Source organism: Akebia trifoliata, chromosome 6 (assembly GCF_017979445.1).
Source record: "Akebia trifoliata isolate Shusen 1 chromosome 6, ASM1797944v1, whole genome shotgun sequence".
Taxonomy (NCBI): domain Eukaryota; kingdom Viridiplantae; phylum Streptophyta; class Magnoliopsida; order Ranunculales; family Lardizabalaceae; genus Akebia; species Akebia trifoliata.
In genome coordinates, this window is record NC_141380.1 from 10,098,153 (window position 1) to 10,119,327 (window position 21,175).

General features: G+C 37.2%; 1 protein-coding gene across 1 annotated transcript in view; it reads right to left on the minus strand.

Annotated features, from left to right (window-relative positions):
* Positions 1–6,031: 6,031 nt before the first annotated feature.
* The window catches only part of EMB2016 (mRNA methyltransferase EMB2016), a 41,363-nt gene continuing 26,219 nt past the window's right edge, over positions 6,032–21,175 (minus strand). Inside the window, exons 16-27 of the mRNA XM_086445764.1 lie at positions 19,148–19,215; positions 18,851–19,067; positions 18,018–18,233; positions 17,742–17,897; positions 17,618–17,671; positions 17,322–17,536; positions 17,150–17,213; positions 14,564–14,892; positions 11,437–11,620; positions 8,900–11,338; positions 7,332–7,403; positions 6,032–6,493 (exon numbers count right to left, since the gene is read on the minus strand). Of these exons, the coding sequence (XP_086301890.1) occupies positions 6,473–6,493; positions 7,332–7,403; positions 8,900–11,338; positions 11,437–11,620; positions 14,564–14,892; positions 17,150–17,213; positions 17,322–17,536; positions 17,618–17,671; positions 17,742–17,897; positions 18,018–18,233; positions 18,851–19,067; positions 19,148–19,215 (4,035 nt within the window). The 3' untranslated portion in view covers positions 6,032–6,472. The remainder of the gene's footprint in view (positions 6,494–7,331; positions 7,404–8,899; positions 11,339–11,436; positions 11,621–14,563; positions 14,893–17,149; positions 17,214–17,321; positions 17,537–17,617; positions 17,672–17,741; positions 17,898–18,017; positions 18,234–18,850; positions 19,068–19,147; positions 19,216–21,175) is intronic.

Sequence of the window (21,175 nt, forward strand, 5' to 3'; positions counted from 1 at the left end):
ATAAAATCGTAAACATTAATAAAAAGGCATAGAAAATACATCAAAAATATAAACTATGATGGAAAAAAAAAAAAAAACAATAAATGTTTAAAGGTGATAATTTCATAGCTATAAAATTTTAAATTAAAAAAATTAAAAAAAAAAAAAGAAAAAGAAAAGTAATTAAGGGTTGCTGATTTCTTACCTGAGAAGGAGAGAGTGAAGATGAAGATCGAAGTCTGTCGAGGAAGACGTGTGTCGTCCGAACGCAGAGGGCAGAAGAAGAAGATGAAGGAAGAAAACGAAAGAGGGTTTCGTCGCCGTTGTCGAAGTTTGTAATTCCTTTGAACGCAAAGGGCAGAAGACGAAGAGGAAGAGGGTCGAAATGAGAAGTCTGTGTAAGACGAAGAAGACGAAAATCTGTTAGAAGAGGAAGGAGCTGAATCTGTGCGTCTTCGAACGCAGAAACGAAGAAGACGAAGATCTATTTTTCTTTTAGATTTGGGTTTTTTTTTACGGGGAGGCGTTTGCAAATATGCAAACTTCGTTATTTTACAACCGAATTTAAATCTACCAGCGATCTGGACCGCTGATCTGCGCAAAATCGGACGGCTGATTTCGTGTGTCGCGATGAGGGTCGAAATGGGGGTCGTAGGAACGCGACCCATATATATATATATATAGGGTAGCGTTCAAGGGCAAATTTTTTAGCAAACTTTTTGGCAAAACATTTTTCAAAACATGGGTTAGAGGTTTTGGAATGGGCTGATTTTTGGTGAGGATGATCTCTACGGTGAGTAGATCATCCTCACCAAAAATCAGCCCATTCCCAAACTTCTAACCCATGTTTACCAGTTGAAAAATCGTGGACCGTCCATTTTTTGTAAACTGTTTTTGATGGGGTTAGAAGTTTTGGAATGGACTGATTTTTGGTGAGGATGATCTCCCTCACCAAAAATCAACCCATTTCAAAACCTCTAACTTATGTTTTGAAAAATGTTTTGCCAAAATGTTTGTTGCTGAACATTTCCCATTAAAAATAATTTGCAAAAAATGGACGGTCCACGATTTTTTAACTTGTAAACATGGGGCTAGAAGTTTTGGAATGGGCTGATTTTTGGTGAGGATGATCTCCTCACCGTATAGATCATCCTCACCAAAAATCAGCCCATTCCAAAACTTCTAACCCATGTAAGACAAAAATGGTTGGCTAAAATGTTGGCCAAAATGTTTGGTGCTGAACATTTCCATATATATATATATATAGGGTCCCGTTCAGCACCAAACATGTTGACCAACATTTTAGCTAACCATTTTTTTCTTACATGGGTTAGAAGTTTTGGAATGGGCTGATTTTTTATGAGGATGATTTCTACGGTGAGGAGATCATCCTCACCAAAAATCAGCCCATTCCAAAATTTCTAACCCCATGTTTACAAGTTGAAAAATTGTGGACCGTCCATTTTTTGTAAACCATTTTTGATGGGGCTAGAAGTTTTGGAATGGGCTGATTTTTGGTGATGATGATCTCCTCACCGTAGAGATCATCCTCACAAAAAATCAGCCCATTCCAAAACTTCTAACTCATGTTTTGAAAAATGTTTTGCCAAAATGTTTGGTGCTGAACATTTCGCATATATATATATTTATGGATCAATTTGTTGTAAAGTAATATTTGAATTTAAAAAAATAGGTCCATCTGAAGACTTTAGATGATCGCACTTTATGGGCTATGGCCACTATAAAAACTGTACATGAAACCAAGGGCTGTCAATGGGTCGGGTTTTGGATTAGCCCAGCCTGTAGTGGATTGGGTTTAAGTTATGCCCGAATATTTTTTGGGCATTAGACCCACATGAGGAAATTATGCTTCAAATTAGTTTCGAACCAACCCAACCCATAAAAGGCCATAATATTTGTGGTCCAGGCAGGGCTTGTAAAATGGCATTTTATTTAGTTCAACCCGTCCATTTATATGGCCCAAGCTTAATCTAAGATTTTGATAGCTGACCACATCCCATTGATAGACAATCCCAATCACATTTTGTAAATTGTGAGTATAAGATATTGAAGCCAACCAACTAATTTAGGGGTGTTAATGGGTACCCATTTAATTGTAATCGAATTTTGGAATCAATTAGAATCGGGTCTCTTGAAATTGAATAGAATGAGAATCGAAACCGATAACCACCTATAGAAATGGAGAATCCAATTCTAGACGATTTTATCTCTACTTTAGGGCTGACCCATTAATACCCATACCAGTCTTGTGTATTATTATTATTATTATTATTTATAGTCGATTTATACTAATTGGATTTTCATTTTATAATGGATATTCAATGAATAATTATTGTTAAAGATGACACGGACCATCTGATTTCAGCATGTATGATCTGATCTGATGCACCCAAGAGCCAGAACAGGTCACAGGACCACCATTATATAAAACAAACATTGCAACATGATACAATGTATTAATTAGATGCTCTGGGATCACAATAAAATAAAATAAAATAAAAAAAAATAAAAACAGGCTCTCCTGATCATATAAATGCAAATTAATGATTCTCTTATAAATTATTTGCATGTAATTCACAAAATTATGATTATACCACCAAAACCTGGAAATAGGTAATTAAGACAAACCCTAAAATTAATCACATGTTAGCGGCTGCCGAATAAAGCTTTGCTATACTTGGATACTAATTTGTGGATAATTCTTGATAGAATTGAATGAAAAAAACATGATTTTTGTTGCAACCCCAATGTTTAATTATGGTGTGTGTAGAATGTAGATGATGAGGACGATGACAATATGGCTCGTGAATTCGGTGTCCATCCATTAGGTTATCTATGGTATTTTGCCACTTAATAAGTTGAGCCAGCCTACAATGGATGACTTCGTCTTGATAAAGTTGTCACAACAGATTTTGGTACTCGAGAGAAACAAATCTTAACCGATTGAACTTTTCTCTTGCCAATATCTTCATGGTAATTAAGACTATACCAAATAAATGTGTTGGCTCCCTAACGTTGGCTGCCGAACCTGACCCATATATGTATATATATAGGGACATAAGTAAAAAAGATATGTAAAAATAATCATTTTTCAAAATACAGGTTAAGAGTTTCGGATTGAGCTGATTTTTGGTGAGGTTGATCTCTATGATGAGAAGATCATTCTCACAAAAAATCAGACCAATCTGAAACTTCTAAATCTATGAAAAGTGGTTTACAAATTATTAATGAGGCTAAAAGGTTCATATTGGGATGATTTTTTGTGAGGATGGTCTTCTGATCATAGAGATCATCCTCACAAAAAATCAGCCCAATCCAAAACTTCTAACACATACTTTGAAAAGTGTTTGTTTTGAAGATGACCTCATAACGTACTCATTTCTTAGGATACGCCGGGGTTTAATCATTTGATTCTTCATCCACTACCTCAAATAAGAATAAAATCCCTCATTGGGGTCAGAAGGATGAACTATTAGTGTGGACAATTTAGAAGATATAATTGGAGGATGTATACTAACATTAGATAGGATGCATTGTAACAAAGTGTATATTTGGTGCACTATATTTTTATAGGAAGGTTTTAAAAAAATGAGACATAATATTATTATATTATTATAATTTTATGTAAATTTCCATATGTTTACTCTAATAGGTTATTTCATGGAGAAGAAGTTATACAATTCGAGTCTTTTTATACATAACTTTAATAAGAAACACACAAAATAGAAGAAACCATTGAAGAAGACTGGTCAATTTTAGAGCCTAGAGAAAGCTTCCAACTGATAGATGGAATGAGCTCCAATCATCCTCAAATGTATTTGAATGAATGGTGGACAGGAAACCAGTTCGAACCCTTGCATCGCTTGCCGCGTAAAATTTGAGTCCACCGATGGAGAATTCGACCAGAAGATGTCTTGAATGACCAAATCGTCGGACAAAGATGGTTGCAACCCATAACTACTCTTGCCCAAATTAGTAGATTGCAAACTTTTCTCTTGTTGCTTATTATTCAAGTCAAGTTCGCCTGGTAAAATACTCAGTTGAGTTTCTTGGGATGGATCACATATGCCACTGTATCCAATAATACATTGTTCTTGTGAGAATTGAAAATGGTAATCATGATTCGTGTCCGTCCGAATAATTTGACTAGTTAAATGATGAATCAAATTCGTTAAGAAATTCAGGCATTAAAAGCTTGGGATTGAAATCCGGTGGTTGATTAAAGTTATTAGCATAAAAAAGTGCAAGATCAATAGTCGAAGAGTCAGACCTGGGTGGGTTAGCCGACAAAGATTGATTCGAATTTCCAATTGGGTCATCTTGATGGAGCCCGCGCCCCGAATGTTTGATACCTAGTATTGCATCACATCCATAACTAAAACTCAAGGAGGAGACACTATCAAGAAGATACCCATACCGACTTTCCACAACGATTTTTGCAACAACCACCACTGATTAGTACATTACGGAGGGAGCCGCCTTCTACATCCCTTGCACAAGTAACAAGGTTGTGTTTGACCGTAGTTGTTGTAGTAACAAAATTTTGCGTTCGATGAATTGTTCCGAGGGCAATTGAGGGTCATTTTGATGTTTGGTTTCCATCTTTTGTTCATCAGTAATGGCCTTGGAGGGAATGGAAGCAATTTTTGGTCGTGTACACATCTCAAGAGCCCTAAAAGCTGTGGTGGCTTCTCCAAGTCCTTGTGGTTGAGAGGAGGGAGAGACCTTTTGTGGGGTTGTATGCATGTGCATGTCTGTTGTGTTTAGGAGTTCATGTTATAAAACCCCAAAACTCAACTCAATTTCAATGACTATTGAGTCAACTCAACTAGTTTAAAATCGACTCAGATGAGTCAATGATCTTTTATTTAATCTAAATTGATAAGCAAGAATGATACCAACTTTACCAATTCACACCATTTTTCAAAAGATTATTGACTCATCATAACGAAGTCTTATCCCAAAGATTTGAGGTCAGTTAAATGAATTCGAAATCTAATCGTCATTAGAAACTCAGCCGAGATTCTAATATGTGGGATTCAATGAAAACTTGGCCCGAGTTAGTTTAGATGAGTTCAATACTGAGTCAACTTAAAATTCAATCAAGTAAAGTAGACTTGACCGAGTTTTAAATCAATTGAGTTCTATATCAGTCACACTTGTGGGAGGCAAGTCCTCGAGAAGACCAACCAGGCTCCTTTCAGGGGCAGACAGCTTATAAATAAAGCTAAAATCATATTAATCGACGGCTAAAATTACCATACTTTCAATGAAGGGTGGAGATTTGATGTCATGTAAGACGATGCATCTAGCTACCATGGACAACAATCACTGTAAGCCAGTTGAGGGTCAGATTTTGATCAAACAAAATCAATCGAAGCTCATGAAGTCAATAAACGACAAACATTGCTGGGCCACTGGAAGGTCTTTGTGACTGATTAGATGGTCAGGATCATTGCACGTAGACAGATCATCGATCGGAGCAAGCCATAATTGAATGAGTCCTGAAAGTTGAAAAGTTCGAATTGCTGTTATCAGCTGTAATTATTTGAAGGGTATTGTCTAAATCACCATAAACGTGAACGTGATTGGTCACTACATTAAGATGGATCGTCTTTGATGTCACGTGCGGCTTCTGTAGTTGGACACCTGGTCGTCAAAAGCTCTCACTGGTTGGATAAAGAATCCCCAATCCAGACTGTTGAACTTTGATTGCAATATATTAAATCTTAATAACAGCCCAAATTAAAATATCATCACCCAGAGACTTTACCAAGTAAGTTAGTACCCGCAAAACAAAAAAAAGTCATGCTGAGGTGACACAAAGGTGACAAAATGATGTGGTGGCATGCACACAACCGTAGATTCTTTTCCACAAGATACGAGTAGAAAGCATCTCCGGTTATGTGTGTGCCACCACATCATTTTTGTCACCTTTGTGTCATTCCAGCATTTTTCAAAATATATATATATATCCCCAGAGCTATTGCTCATAGTTACGATCAACAACAAGCCTTCCAACCAGTCAGTCTCATCTAATAAATGGTTAGGATTAATTCATCATTGGGTATTGTTACAAAACTTGCGTCCCCACGAGCACACAACACTCACTCAATGGGCCACACGAGAATTTAGCTTGATCATTGGTGTTAACCAGACTCGGATCCGAATTTCAATCCTAACCTCACTAAAAAACTTCTTCACATACAGTTCCTGATGACAGAAATATAAGATAAAGCATGGGAAGCTCCCACTACATTTAATATCCACATGACATATGGTACATTTTGAGTTTTAAAAAAATATATCACAAATGGATGGGGAAACATGATACAGGCAGAGGCAGCTCTGGAACTTCAGTTGCTGTTCATGTAGCATGAACTGAGTAACTAAGTCACTTCATGTGCAACCATGGCTTGGGACTGACTTGAGCTCAGTGAGTTGTTTACAAACAATTTTTTCTCTTGTATCGCTATAGTTGACCTAGTCGTTCCTGACAAGGCACAAAAAATAACCAAATTTTAATGCACAAATACAAACTAAACAGACACAAAATGCTATTATTGACAGAAACTCTAAGCTGGAACAGCACAAGCCTCCCTAGTGTTAACCGAAGATATTCGTTTACTAAAAATATGCCAAGGTTGTATCCATAAGAACTAGCAGGATCATTGTAATAGAGCTTCAGAACTTTCTGAATGCCTATTTGACAAATTTTCATGTCAAGCAAAACTTGGTGCATGACAACCTCAAATTAGGAAAAGCTAACAAATATAAATTCCAAGTGTAGAACTAGGTTGCAACCTTTTGAATATCAGATGGATGGTTTATCATGTTTATCAAATGAACCAGTCATATTTTTAATATTTCAGTCGATTTCAACAAGAAATTGTACACCCATATTGCTCTTGATCTAAATTTTCCCGAATCTCTTTTGTAACAATCGTGATTACGGATTGAATGAGAACTGGCTGACTTGGTCTCTTTGATTGGTCAGAGGAGAATTTAGACCATGTAATTCCTGACTACAAAGACAGCGATCCCAATGAGTCTACGACATTAAGAGATAACTCAAACTCACTGACCAGCTTCAGATACAACCATCATTCACCATATTCCAGATGAATATGGTGAAGTATTAGCTGACTCAGATTGAATTAGGAAGCCAATCGTATGTGGCTTTTTCTATGTATGCCCCTTAATCATTGCAATAGCCTGCCGCCTAACTTCTTTAGTTATCCTTATCTATGTTAAATGAATTAAAAACAAAGAATAAATAAATAAAATGAGAAGGTTAAATCACTCTTGACACATAAAACTGGATATAAAACCTGAAGCATCTGCATTAATTTTGGATGCTGCTCTAAAAGCTGGCAAAGTTTCTCCCGGTCACTCAACAAAGACTGTCATGAAAGAAAAATGAAGGAACCATCAGAAAGAAGAATTAAAGCAGGAATTATCAACTCACATATATATATATATATATGGATTAGGATCCGTGTACACACATATCTACTCATATATCTACAACGTGTTTTGTCCTATGTGGGCTAAAAGTTTCTGATTTTTGGTGAGGATGATCTCTATGATGAGGAGATCATCCCCACCAAAAATCAGTTAATTCTAAAACTTCTAACCCCATATTTATGAGTTGAAGAATCGTGGACCGTCCATTTTTTGTAAATCACTTTTGACGAAGTTTAAAATTTTGGATTGAGCTGATTTTTGGTGAGGATGATCTCCTCATCATAGAGATCAACCTCACCAAAAATCAGCTCAATCCAAAACTTTTAGCCACTAGGACAAAACACATTGTAGACATATGAGTAGATATGTGTGTACACAGAACCTGACCCTATATATATATATATATATATATATATATATATATATATATATATATATAGGGTCAGAATCCCTTGACTCCTAAGAATCACTCATGAAAAAGACACATGACCAAACCCTTTAAATGCAAAATCCAATAGTTCAGATTTATCCTCGGGATAAGTAACTCTGAGATTTGTGCTATCAAGATATTCATAAATGTCAACCATTGGATTTTGTGTTTAAAGGGTTGGGATCATGTGTTTTTTTCATGAGTCATTCTTAGGAGTCAATGGATCCCAACCCATATATATTTATGGGGAGCGTTCGGAGGCCTTAAAGAGAGCCAACATTGTGCCAATCATTTTTCAAAACATGGGATAGAAGTTTCGGAATGGGCTGATTTTTTGTGAGGGTGATCTCTATGATGAAGAGATCATCCTCGCCAAAAACCAGCTCATTCCGAAACTTCTAACCCTAGTTTACAAGTTGAAGAATTGTGGACCATCCGATTTTAGTAAACCACTTTTGATGGGGTTAGAAGTGTCAAAATGGGCTGATTTTTGGTGAGGATAATCTCCTCATCATATAGATCATCCTCACAAAAAATCAGCCCATTCCAAAACTTCTAACTCATACACAAAAAAAATGTTTGGTACAATGTTTGGTTCTCTTTAGGGCCTCTGAACGCCACCCTATATATATAATATAAAATAAAATAAACAACACACAAATCTATATAAAAAACACAATTGTGGACCCCGCTCCAGCTACAGTTATGGGGGATAAATGTCCCCTCCAACTACAATGGAGTGGGGTCCACACTACCCTCCTTTCCTCTTCACACCTTCAACTTTATCATCTTTCCTCTCCTCCCTTCCCCACTTTTTCAATGTTACCCCTCCAATTTTACTATCATTCCTCTCCTCCCCTCCCCCTTTTTCCAATAGTACCTCTCCAACTTTTGTTTTCCTCTTTTACCCTCCATAACCCCAAAGAATAGGCACAGGTGAACACTAGTACATACCTACATAGATACATATTATATATATATATATATATATTCAAAAAGTACCTGAATGGCTTCAGGAGAAGAGAAGTACTGTTGTAACGTCATTCCAGAATCCTGTTGCTGCTGGGATGCATCTCCTTGCTGATGTAGAGTTTGTGGTTGAACATGTTCAACTTGCTGTTGTTGTTGCTGGGATTGTGAAAGGTGGTCTTGCTGAGCTTGATAATAGACCTGAATTGGAGAAATATGAGGCTGTTGATGCATCTGCGACGACTGCCCTTGAATTTGAATAGGGCTCTGTAACAAAGGCAACCCTTGCTCTGATTGCTGTTGTGAAATTTGAATAAGTGGTCTAAGGTGCTGAGAAGGATGAGGATGAGGAGGCTGTGGTGGCTGCAGTGGTTGCAGCTGTGGACGAGGTTGCAACGACTGAATTGAAGGCTGTGGGTTCTGGCTCTGATGCTGAGTTGGACTGCTAAACAGAGGTCCAGGCATTGATGCAGGCCTATTAATCAGCATTGGTGGTACAAGTTGAGGAGGTGAGTAAGAAGTTAGGCTTCCTCCGGAGGCAGAAAAGGTTCCTAATCTAGCATCACTTAAAGGTGAGTTCTGCAGAAGCTGACCGGTTCCAATATTAGTCTGATTGTACCCGGATTGAGATGTAGAACTTTTTATGGATGCTTGTGTAATTGAAGGAACTGAGAATGGTGGAGGCATGGGAGGGAGCGGTGGTGGAGGCCTTGAAGCTCCGGAAGTAGAAGAGCTCATCTCATCATGCAACCTACTTGAAGAAGATATAGAAGCCCATGGATACTTGGAATCTAACATGGGATGGGAAGTTGTGTTGTTAAACGTAGACATATAATCAGTTTGAAGCTGCGAATTAATAGGATCGATCGATGAATCTGCAAATGACGTTGAACTAGCAAAGTTGTTAAGTGAAGGTCTATCTTCTCTTATATGGAAAGGTTGAACTGTACTAGGGCCACTAACTTCAAACGCTTGCAATGGGTAACCTGTTGGAAGTGGTGGTTGACCATATGGAGACAAATGATTTTGAACAGTTTCAGTATTCTGAGATAGAACGGACAGTGGAGGGGGTAAAGGAGGTAGAGGTGGCTGGCTAAGCACATGTTTCTGGTCGTAAAGTCCTTGAGATCCAGTCGCCAGAGGAACATTAGAAGCCTGTTGTGGGCTATCCCTCCGATAGAAAGTCGGTGGAGGCATCCGAGATTCTCCAAACGGTTGTACAGATGATGCAGAACCCTTATTATAGAACGGGGAAGGAAACCCAGACAAGTTTGCTGTTGTAGCGGAATCTGAACCACTAGAGGCCATAACTGGAACGATATGTTTCGTGTCATCGGATTGTTCCCGAAAAAATGCTCTCTCCGTATTTGTACCAAAGTACTTCTCTGAAGAAACACTCGCTTCTCGAGACAGTGGTATCTCAGGTCGAGAAACAGACCTAGAAGAAAACTCACTTTGTGTATTTTCATCAATATTAGATGCCAATGGTGTACCCAGGTTAGAAACCTGAGTACTTCCATTTACGTCAACTTCAGTTTCTTCAACAATTGAATGTGTAGAACTTTCCTCTATAATGAGAGAGGAGGGCTGAAGATTATCATCCGGTTGAGGGAATGGCAATCTATCTTCAGACTCTGATTCTTCATCATCAAACACAATATTGATTTCTTGAAGATCATCATCGAGATCCGCTTTCAATTGGCGAGATTTGTCTATCTTCTCCAAACCAAGGTCAATCTCACTTGGTGTATCCCTTACTTGTGCCGTCACCTCCCCAACTGTCACAGGCACGGGAATTTGTCGCTCCCTCTGTCGGGCAATGAATTCATCCACATGAATTGATGGAGGTCTACCTCCAGTAGATCCTCCACGCTGCACAGAACTTACAATATTTGACCCACTACTTGCACCACCATCAACATTTCTTTCTCGTGCTACATAATCATCCACATGCATTGAAGGAGGTCTGCTCGTATTTGGCTTTCGCTGCCGAAATGTATCCCTACGAGTGGGACCAGAAGAGGCGGTAGGTGGCCCCGATCCTCGAGAAAATACATTTGGACCACCGGTTTCAGCCCCGGAATTGTCTCCTCTAGAACGCCTACTTGGTCCCTCCATCGATGCCATTTTCCTTTTTGTAGGAAGATCTGACATTGACAATCTATCACGTAAAGAATCAGGACATTCCCACACAAACTTGTCTGCAAGCCCTCCAAGGAATAAGCAATCTTCAGCCTTGTCAACACTACTATCTGACTTTCTGATCCGTGAAAGTGATGATACAGAATCTTCATTTGCAGTGCTCATTATATTTAAAGATGGAAACAAAAATTGAGGTGGAACAACCTTTGAAGGATCTAGAACATCAGTAGAAGATGAAGTAAAACCTTCGCTGGAAATTATGTCATCCACCTTAATTGAACCTGTAGACTTCTGTAGTAGCAGCAACAATGATTTTGCGACTTCCTTTACCTAAATTGTTTATGTGACAACGTCATTGAGGTGTTACATAGAATGCAATTAAGTGAAAATAAGCATTTTCCGAAAGAAAACATGTTCAGTAACTATACCTGAGATAGAGTAGTGTTCACATTCAAAGTGGCTAAATGTTCATCCGGACTAAGCCTCGTATCCAACAGAGTTATCAATTCGCATACATCCTGAATTTTTTCACTGGGAATGTGCTCCATGCCATGCAATTCAAGAGGAAGTCCAAAAAGGAATTTCAATACAGCAATTCCCTCCATGTTCAAACTGATCAATTAAGTAAACGAAATTAAATTGTTGAATAAGTTCGAGACGACTAATTAACGAAAGTAACATTATCTTTAGTTTGTTATAACTTTATCATTTAAGTCGATAGGTACTAACTACAAAACCCGGGAAGAATAACCAAAATTTCAAATTTAACCCATTGACAAGTCGGCAGTTTACCCGTTCCACAAACAGACAAAGCTTCCTACAGTAGTATTGAAAGACGAAGAAAATAATCATAAAGAAAGGAGACTAGAAGTTAGAAGCCAAAGTTTTCTTCCTGGCTCGCTCCAATATCAAAGCATGAACCGGCATCGAGGAGCTAGAAATTGGGCAATTTACGTTCCTACCAACATATATGCACATTATATTTTGAAAGACAAATGCTGTCCAGATGCAGAATTCCATACTGAAGTATATTCTATTTCAACCCAATAAGTTTCCAACTTCTTTTGATAGACCCTGATCGCTACCTACATATACTCATGACCTGCTTTTGAGTCTCAAACGCGTGGGAATCCATATAACCAGTCAAGAAATATTATATCAAAATCAATAAAGTCAAAATTTTGATTTTGATTGTTTCAGTTTCACCCTTTTAAGAGAGAGTTGTGGATCATCACTCTGAGAGGTAATATGACTTTTAGAAGCTGCCAGGGATTGGGGATTTTGCCCAAAGTTCATTTGTTCATAATCTATGATGGGATCTTGGACCAGTTGTTGTTGCACTGTCTGGTGGCTAGAGAAATCTGGTCTTACTTCTTGAGTTTATAGTGTGGCTTGGTGCCATCCAAATTTGTTTCGGGGTCTGGTGAACGGTTGGCTGGCTATTGGAGCAGGGTTTCCGGCATTCAAGAAGAATCTTTGGAGTATCATTCCCTTCACTATTTGTTGTAGGCTTTGGATTGAGAGGAACCTTGGGATTTTTTAAGGGAGAGAGAACTCCCCGCATGGAATCATTCTCTCCATTTTAGGCTTTATCTTCCTTTGGAGCAAAGTTTCAAGGAGTCTAAAGGGGTTTACTTAAAAGATTTGTAGGGAGGTGGGATTGAGTGTGTAGTATTGCTTTGTAATCGGGTCTTGGTGGTTGGTTCTTTTGTTTTTTGTTCTGTTTGTCTTCTTCTTTGTACCTTTCCATCTTTAATAAAGATTGTTTTACTTTGTCAAAAAACAAAACATACAGCTACAACAAGATCCTGCATCTAAGAATATTTAGACACAAATGTGCACAGGAGCATCAGAGTATCTGTGCTACAATAGTGTTTTTACACACTGAAGCATGTATCTGATACATCTCCAAGAGCATTCGCTACTTCAAATAGTTTATTAATGTACTATAGTACTTGTGAGTATACTTTCATGTTTTTTTTACCTCTCTTAAAGTATCAGTATGTATTTCCTACATTTTACAAATTGTATAACTATCTTTTAGCTTCCCTAAACTTAGACCGGTTTTTTGTAATTAATGTGTTTGAATCCCAGTAAATGGCCAACTTACCAGGAATTTACCAATTTTTTGCAAACTATAGGCAGTTTTTTTAAAATTTTAAATTGCTCATATGACAAGTCAATAATTTAAAAATTCAACAACATTTCATAGTATTGATTCAATTTTTAAAACAAGGATTACATTAGCTCATACAAACCACTTTGAACCAGATCAAGGTAAAAAGTTAGTCGCTTTGTATAATTGAAAACTGCAAACAAGAATCATCATTAGATGAGGTGAGCTGGGTTTTTGGGCAGCTACGTATGGTATTCCCTGGCTTTCTAGGCAATCCACAATCGATAGAGTTCTACCTCTAATTTACTAACCATGGTTAATCCAATTTAATGGAAAAAGGTTCAGATATAGGTGGCTGGCTAGGAAACATATGGAGCTTAGCCACTTCCGTTCTTGTTATAGCAAACTTCATAGAGATGGAGCAAAGCCATTGAAAATGAATATACTCGAATCCGTGAAACTGCAGGTCTATTTCATATGTTCAACTAATGAATGCATTAGCATTTCTGCTGAAAGTTATTCAGATAATTAACAAAGACACGGAAAATTGTGTCAGCAGGACACTAACATGAAGTGTCAGACATATTAAACTCACCAATCCAATATGCTGACACATCCATGCACTTTGTTCAATTTGTTAATAGAGATTCTTTTTGAAGTTTTAGTTCATCCTTACAAGCAATACAGAAGCTGATAGCTTAATATATATACACTAGAGTTCACCCATGCCTACGGCACAGGCATCCTCTTTGGGATTAAGGGGGTAAAAGCCTTAAAAAATAAAGTTAGGGGTATTATTAAAAAAATTGAGGTTAAGGGGTAAAAGATGAAAAACAATAAAGTCAGTTAAAAGAGTAAAAGAGGAAATATGGTAAAGTTAGAGGAAAAGACAATAAAGAAGGCCCCACAAAAATTGTAATTGGATGGGATGTTTATCCTAACTAGATAGAAGTTTCTCCCACAAAAGTGGGTCCTACAGTTGCATTTTATTATATAGATATTCAATATAATCCAAATATTAAAATAAATTGAGATTTGTTGGAAGTGTGTCAGCATATGTATTACATGTGAGTACGATATGATGTCCAATAGTGAATTCCCAGAAAAAACAGAATCCTGTTACAAAGCTGATAATTGATTCTCACCGCATTGGCTTCTGTTTTTCATCTAACCAGACATGTAAAAAGAGTTGTTCTAAACTGACTCCCCCACAACACTGCGCTCGAAACTGAGCTGACGTAGCAATGTGCACAGAACCATAGATTTTTTCCTCAAGATACAAGGAAAAAAATCAATGGTTCTGTGCACACTGCCACGTCAGCTGAGTATTGAGCAGTGTTGTAGGGAGTCAGTTTCAGCATTTTTAACGTAAAAAATTCAAGTAAGCAGGTACAGGAGATTTGAAAGACAATAACCAATGATTCAAGAAGAGAACTCACTTTTTACTTTCCATGCTGAAACGTAAAGCACCTGAAGACAATGCACTAACAGCCTCAATAGCATAAGTTGATAAACCATCCTTGCTATCAATCGATCGCAATAAATTTCTCCAGCAACAGAGCAAAGGTGGACACCTTCTCCAATCAAATTCATCAAGGTTGTTATCATTTCCATCTTGTTCATGGCCTCTCTCCGGTTCAAGATCCTCTAAACTAGAAGATTGGGATTGTACAGAAATAGATGCAAAAGCACTTCTACCCTCGCTGCAAGAAGCTAATTCTCTGAAGGCAATTAGACAAGCAAGCAATTCCTTTCCAACTGGAAGGACCTGGAAGAAGGAAATGGTTTTCTCATTACCATCACAGAAATAAGGATTGGAAAAAAAAACTCACTTTTTAAGTGCTTAGCTTTAATAAGCATGTAAGAATTTCATGAGAGTCAACTAGTCTAAACTAAAATTCAAGAGGAAAACAGCTGTTCAATCAATGGTCGGTGGAGATGTATGATACATACAAAAATAGGCACAACCCAAGGATGCCGAGTAAAGCCAATAACTGAGTGAGGAGTACCTTTCTTTTCTTTTGTTTTCCAAATAAGATTTTGTTAATGACAGTACTAAGGCATGGTAAATTTAGTCATTTCTTGTTCATCGATCTCCAATCAAGACAAACTGGGCACAACGGTGAGACGTGAAAACAACTGAACCCCTTCTGACCTCGTTATGTGGGATTTGTCTTGCACCATATGCACTGAGATTTTCCAGTAGCCCATTCAATAAGGAGACAGACATAACCAGCCTTTTGTTACACCTTTAAAGATAAAACAGTACCAAGGCATAGTTTTGTTTCTTGATGCATAATGTGGAGATCTTTTGCAGTGGAAATCCATTAAATACATGTAAATTGAAAAGTCCCACTACCTTTCTTTTCTTTCATTTTCAATAAGATACCTTCATAAAAAATAAAATAAAAAAGTGCAAAAATGACACCGTTCAAGTAATAACTCAACTACAACTTGAATAGGACGAGGTTTACAGCTAAATATTATTACAAGAGAAGCATGGAAATGCATTAAAATTTAAGGTATCGAACTTCTCATCCCTTGCAAATCTATTATATTTGCTTATTTTCTGTCTTTTTCCTGATAAGTACAATGACTTCATTGATAAAAAGCTCAAGAAGATTCATCCCCAAACCTCCAAACCATTGTCCAAGTATTGCCATGTTCATCACTCCAATCCTCCTAATTCTAAGGCCCCCATTTTTCTTTGGGTGGTAAATCAGTTCCACTGTACAAGATGGAATTTCATATTTCCTTTTGTCATTCCATACGAAACCTCAAATCAATTTTTCAATCTGCATTTCAACACTTTTAGACAGAGAGAACAAAGACATAAACATATAGGAATGCTTGAAAGGATGCCCTTGATCAATGTTATTTTTCCTCCCTTTGAAAGGTATTCAGATTTTCAAGACCCAATTCTTCTGATATGCTCAATGACTGCATCCCAGATTACCTTACTCCTATAAGCATCTCCGAACGGAAGGCCAAGGTAAGAAGTTGGGAATGAACCCCAAACCAAGGTTAGGGGAGGGATTGTTCCTTCAAAAATCCTACTATTCATTTCCTTCTAAATGCCCCAACATACACCAAAAATCTTTAGTGTCCGCAATATTCTCTCTACACCAAAAAAAAGTCTCAGTCTGTCATCTTTGAAACAATGCCCTAGTAAAACTAGGAAAGATTCAAGGTGTACAAAATAAGGAGAGAAAGTGACACCAGAACTCCTTTACAACGGAGTAATGAATCAAAAGATAGAAAGATGAATCCTGATTGCTTCTTCAAAAATAAATTTCTAAACACAAACTAAGAAATGAATCCTAATTAATTCGTAAATCATTTATTATTATCAATGTGATAAATAAATAAAAAATTAAGTAAATTTCATTTGAAGTGCACCAAATGCATGCATATATGACGTATCATAAGCATCATAGCAACATTCCATTAATCGCTCAAATATAAAATGCATGAACTTGGTAACTAATGTCAAGTGACAATATGTGTGGATGTAGTAAATTAAATATGAAAAGGCTCTTAAAAGGTCAGCAGAAATTTTAGAAAAGAGGTTAAATTTTGTAAGGAAACTGGCAGCTCATCAGTGTTGATTTATAGGAGAAACATAGTTCTATCAACTGTGTAATTGAAGGACACCCCTATTTTGCATTTTTGAACCTAAGTTATCATTTTCATATAGAATTATAGCCATCCTTGGCTGTCAGGCCCTAAATACATGAGGTTGTAGGAAAAATAACACAATGTGCATTAAATTCCTCAATTCATATGGTAGTTTATCATAGTCTAATAGCTTATCAATTCTTCTAGTTTTTCTTACTTACCAAAAATAATGAACGAATATGCTTTTATAGTTTTATAGATTATGAAATATATTCTCAAACTTGATATACATAACAACAACTTAGCCCCAAGATATGAGGATTTCTTAAACTTGAAATATGTAAGGATAAATATGTGTCTAAAAAATCAGAGCCAACATCTCTATCAAAACAGCTACAAGAAGTTACCTGGAATAACTTAAGGAGGTGGTGCAAAATCAAGGAACAGTCTTTAGTGCTCAGCCTTTTGAAACTGCAACAATATAGGAGAAGGACAAAAGAATATTTGAAACACAAATCAGAAAAAGAAGTCTACTAGAAAAAGATAGAAGAATCTCAAACAGCATACATCATGACTCACTCATCATAGATTTCGGAGTGTTGCGAGGATGATAGTGAACTACAAATCACTGCCAAGGACTTGGACACAGGAATACACCAACTAAGCTGAGTGAATTCACTTTTAACTGAAGTACTGCTTTCTGAAAATATCTTCCCTTCAGAATTAGATGAATCAGAACACCTCTCAAGTGCTTTGATTAGTATCCCAATAACACCCTCCCTTAACAACAATGACTGGCAGGAAGTAATAGTAAGAAAAATAAAATCATGTGATTTCAATTCAAAATATGAAACTAAAAACACATATAAAACAACCTTGGCTCGGGGATGTTCCAATAGGCTAGCAAGAAAATCAAGTAGTCTATACACCTGGACAGAAATGACAACAAATGTTCAGTACCTATTGTGAATAAAGGGTAAGATTAGCAGCAAGTAGCACCTTGAAAACGTAGGTATCAGACAGAGGAGATGATTCGGAAACATGATCACGTATCCACAACATGATGGGTCGCAGCAGCACAACAGCACTGTCAGATTTTTGGCATGCGATGCGAATTATGAAAACTCGAAGCATGTCTTGTATGACAACCATAGCCTGTTTAATGATAAAGCATCAATAGTATGCAATCTAAGAACTATGGTACAATGATAGAAGGCCAAAGTAGAAAAACAACAAAATATTGATGGAAGGCCAAATATTTGGGAAATTACATACAGTAAAAGCAAAATGCATGATAATTTGGGCAATTTTTTCAAGCAGTGGCGTCAATCTGCTGAGAAGTGTTGCAACATGTCGTGGCTGTAAGTACCAGGAAACTTGTCTCTCTTTCTGAGGCCCTAGTAATGTCCCAATAGCCAATGTTCTAATAGCACTCAATGAGGGCATCCCATTCTTCCAAAGCCAGATACCTTCTTCAGGAAATAGATCACCCTTACGATGAAAAAACAAGAAAAAGTACATATCATTGCAATGAAAAAAAGAAAATTAGCACACCCCTGCGATGAAAAAAAATAAAACAAGAAAAAAAACACATAATGTAAGGAGTTGCATTTAGGACTTGACTAATTTGATATTTGTCCATAAAGGTGTGTGAAGTCAATGGGTGATATATGAAACATCCTGTTGATGAACATGCCAACTAACTTAGTTGGTAAATTCAGTGGGTTTGATACCATACACCTGTGTTCAAAACCCACACCCAATTTACAGGTCTCACTAAAAACAGGCTTTCTTGGTGACAGCACCCAAAAAATTTACAGCTTGGACCCAAAGCTCAGTTGGTTGACACATTGCAATGCAACTTTCAGGTCATGACTTCATGTCCGGATATTGCAGCTAAGAAGTTCAATTATTGCCTAATCCAGATAGGTTTACAAAATGGGAAGTCCCAGGCATAAAAGGACGAAGTAATAATTCCTCAACAACGAGAGATAAAGACGAACAAAGAAAACTTTAACATGAAACACAAATCTCAGTTCAAATCTTAGCACATATAGAAGCATCATGTGTTTGCTATATGAACTTGTGAAAACGAGAAACTTGCATACCAAAAGACATAGCAAGCTGCAGGCTTCTTTCGGGCCCAAAGCTAGGGATGAGGTAGCTTGAACACTGTCAAGCAGGCAATGAAATAGGCCAGGAGTCCAACCAAATACCGGCCAACATGCAAGTGCTGACACAAGAAGATGACAGACAGCTCCCAAACCAAGCGCAGAAACAGGATACGGAGAGGAGAGGTCTGCTGCACAAGCAGCTAACTTTGGACTGCAATCATAACGCCCAAAGAATTAAATATAAATAATAAGAGTCTTGCATGATAAGGCAAACAAAAATGTTTCTATCACCTTACTTCTCGATGCAATCGCAAAAGGGCATTCAGTAGCTTTGTATTCCGATGCTGCTCCTTAGCTTCCTACAAAAGCCACAAGAACAATTGTTTTAGGAAAGTAGAGATATTATTGCTCAATGAAAAAAGAAAGGAGGTTGAGAGACCTACCTAAACACAAAAGGAAACGCAAAGCAAAAAACACCCCCCTAAATTCGGGCAAGACCTTATACCAAAAGAACAAAATTCTAGAACGCTAATAAGCACTTCTTTAAATGAATGTTCCTTCCCTTTGAAAAACCTGCTCTTCCTTTCTTTCCAAATCCCCCGACAAATAGTAAAGAGGTGGTTGTCCAAAGAATCCTAAACTATTCAATTCCAACTTTTCAAAAGGGGCAATACTAAGTTTGGGAAACACATCAAAGAGGTATATAGGAAATGAGCCAAATTTCTGTTGCAAGAAACAATGTATGAATATATGATTAACTGACTCACTCCTCACTCAGCAAAGATAGAAAATATTAATTGAGGTGATACCCCTAATAATGATATTGTCAGTGATCATGATCTTATTGAAGGAAGCAATCCAAATAAAAAGGAAACCTTTGAGGGTAGTCTAGTAACCCATATGATTAGAAGAAAAAGGTGGAGAAGGTGATTGAATCAAGGATTTATAAAAAGATTTGACGAAAAATCTCCCATTCTAATTCACAGTCCACACTATTTGGTCCCCCTCCCTATTGAACATGGGAGACTGCAAATATACAATTATTGAGATAAGCCAAAACATATGAAATCTGAAATAGATCGTCTGCACATAAGCTGACTAGAAATGTATCCTTGGAGAAAAAACAAGATTACTTCCATCATTAGATCTATTTTTTTATAAGTAAATGGATAAGTAGTTAATAGCTAGTAGGTGAAAATGGGTTTTGAAACCAGGCCGCGGTATCAACACTGACAGACTTTAACATACTTAGCAAGCTGGCACCTTCTTAATAGTTACCTCCGTATTTGTTTAGCAAGAAATTGTATTCTTCAGAGAATGGCTTTCTCAAGAAAACAATTTTCTAAAGAGAACGGAAACTTACACAATTTTCTAAAGAAAATTTTCCAACTTTGTCTGAGCTATCTTTGAAGACAGTCTTGGGGATTCGTGTTAGAAGTTCAGGGTGTGACACAAAATCCCAGGAGAACTCATTACTTATTTGCATCCTAACATTGGAGATAAAGTACTCTTTCTTCAAAGATAGCTCATACAAAGTTGGAAATTGCTCCAAACCACACTATTTATTCTCCCAGAACCAGACCCTATTCCCAAACCCAACCCTAAATGCAATCCTATTGCGGAACAAGGAAATGATCAATTTCCACACAGGCACCCATCAGGTACCTAGAGATTGATCTCATAGATTTGATACATGATAGGTGGTGGATGATTTGCAGTTCTAATTGATTTCATTCCAATGTGCATAAAGGTTTAAATGGATGATTCTAGGTATTACTCCATATGCACTTGAAATGCAAACAAATGATTTGCCAGGAAAATAATTTTCTTGCAATCAAACACGCCCTTAAAAAATAACGATATGATGAAACAAAACCCCCCTACATCTTTCTTTTTTTTTTTTTTTTTGGCTTATCATGGGTATCCCCACCCTCTGGGTGAGACTAATCCCACGGTCACACGCACCACCCCCTCTGAGAGTCCTACTTGCAACTGGTTGAATTAAGGATCAACCGAACCCGGGAGGGTGGCCCCAAGGAACTCATTGCAATCACGGACAACTAAATCTTAAGTGAAGTAATTATAAGAAGTAAATACCACTAAGAAACTAATAACAGTAATATTTACAACCCACCTCTCATACCCCTCCTATTTTCATAAAGAAATTATATCCAATTTTTCTACTCATTGATACATTGAACATACTAATATTTTAATCAAAATGCAAGAAGGGAGGGAAAATACAAAGTTTAGTAATAGGGATTTATAGATTTAATGGAGGAAATGATGTAGGGTTAGGTTTTAGGTTATAAAATGGCT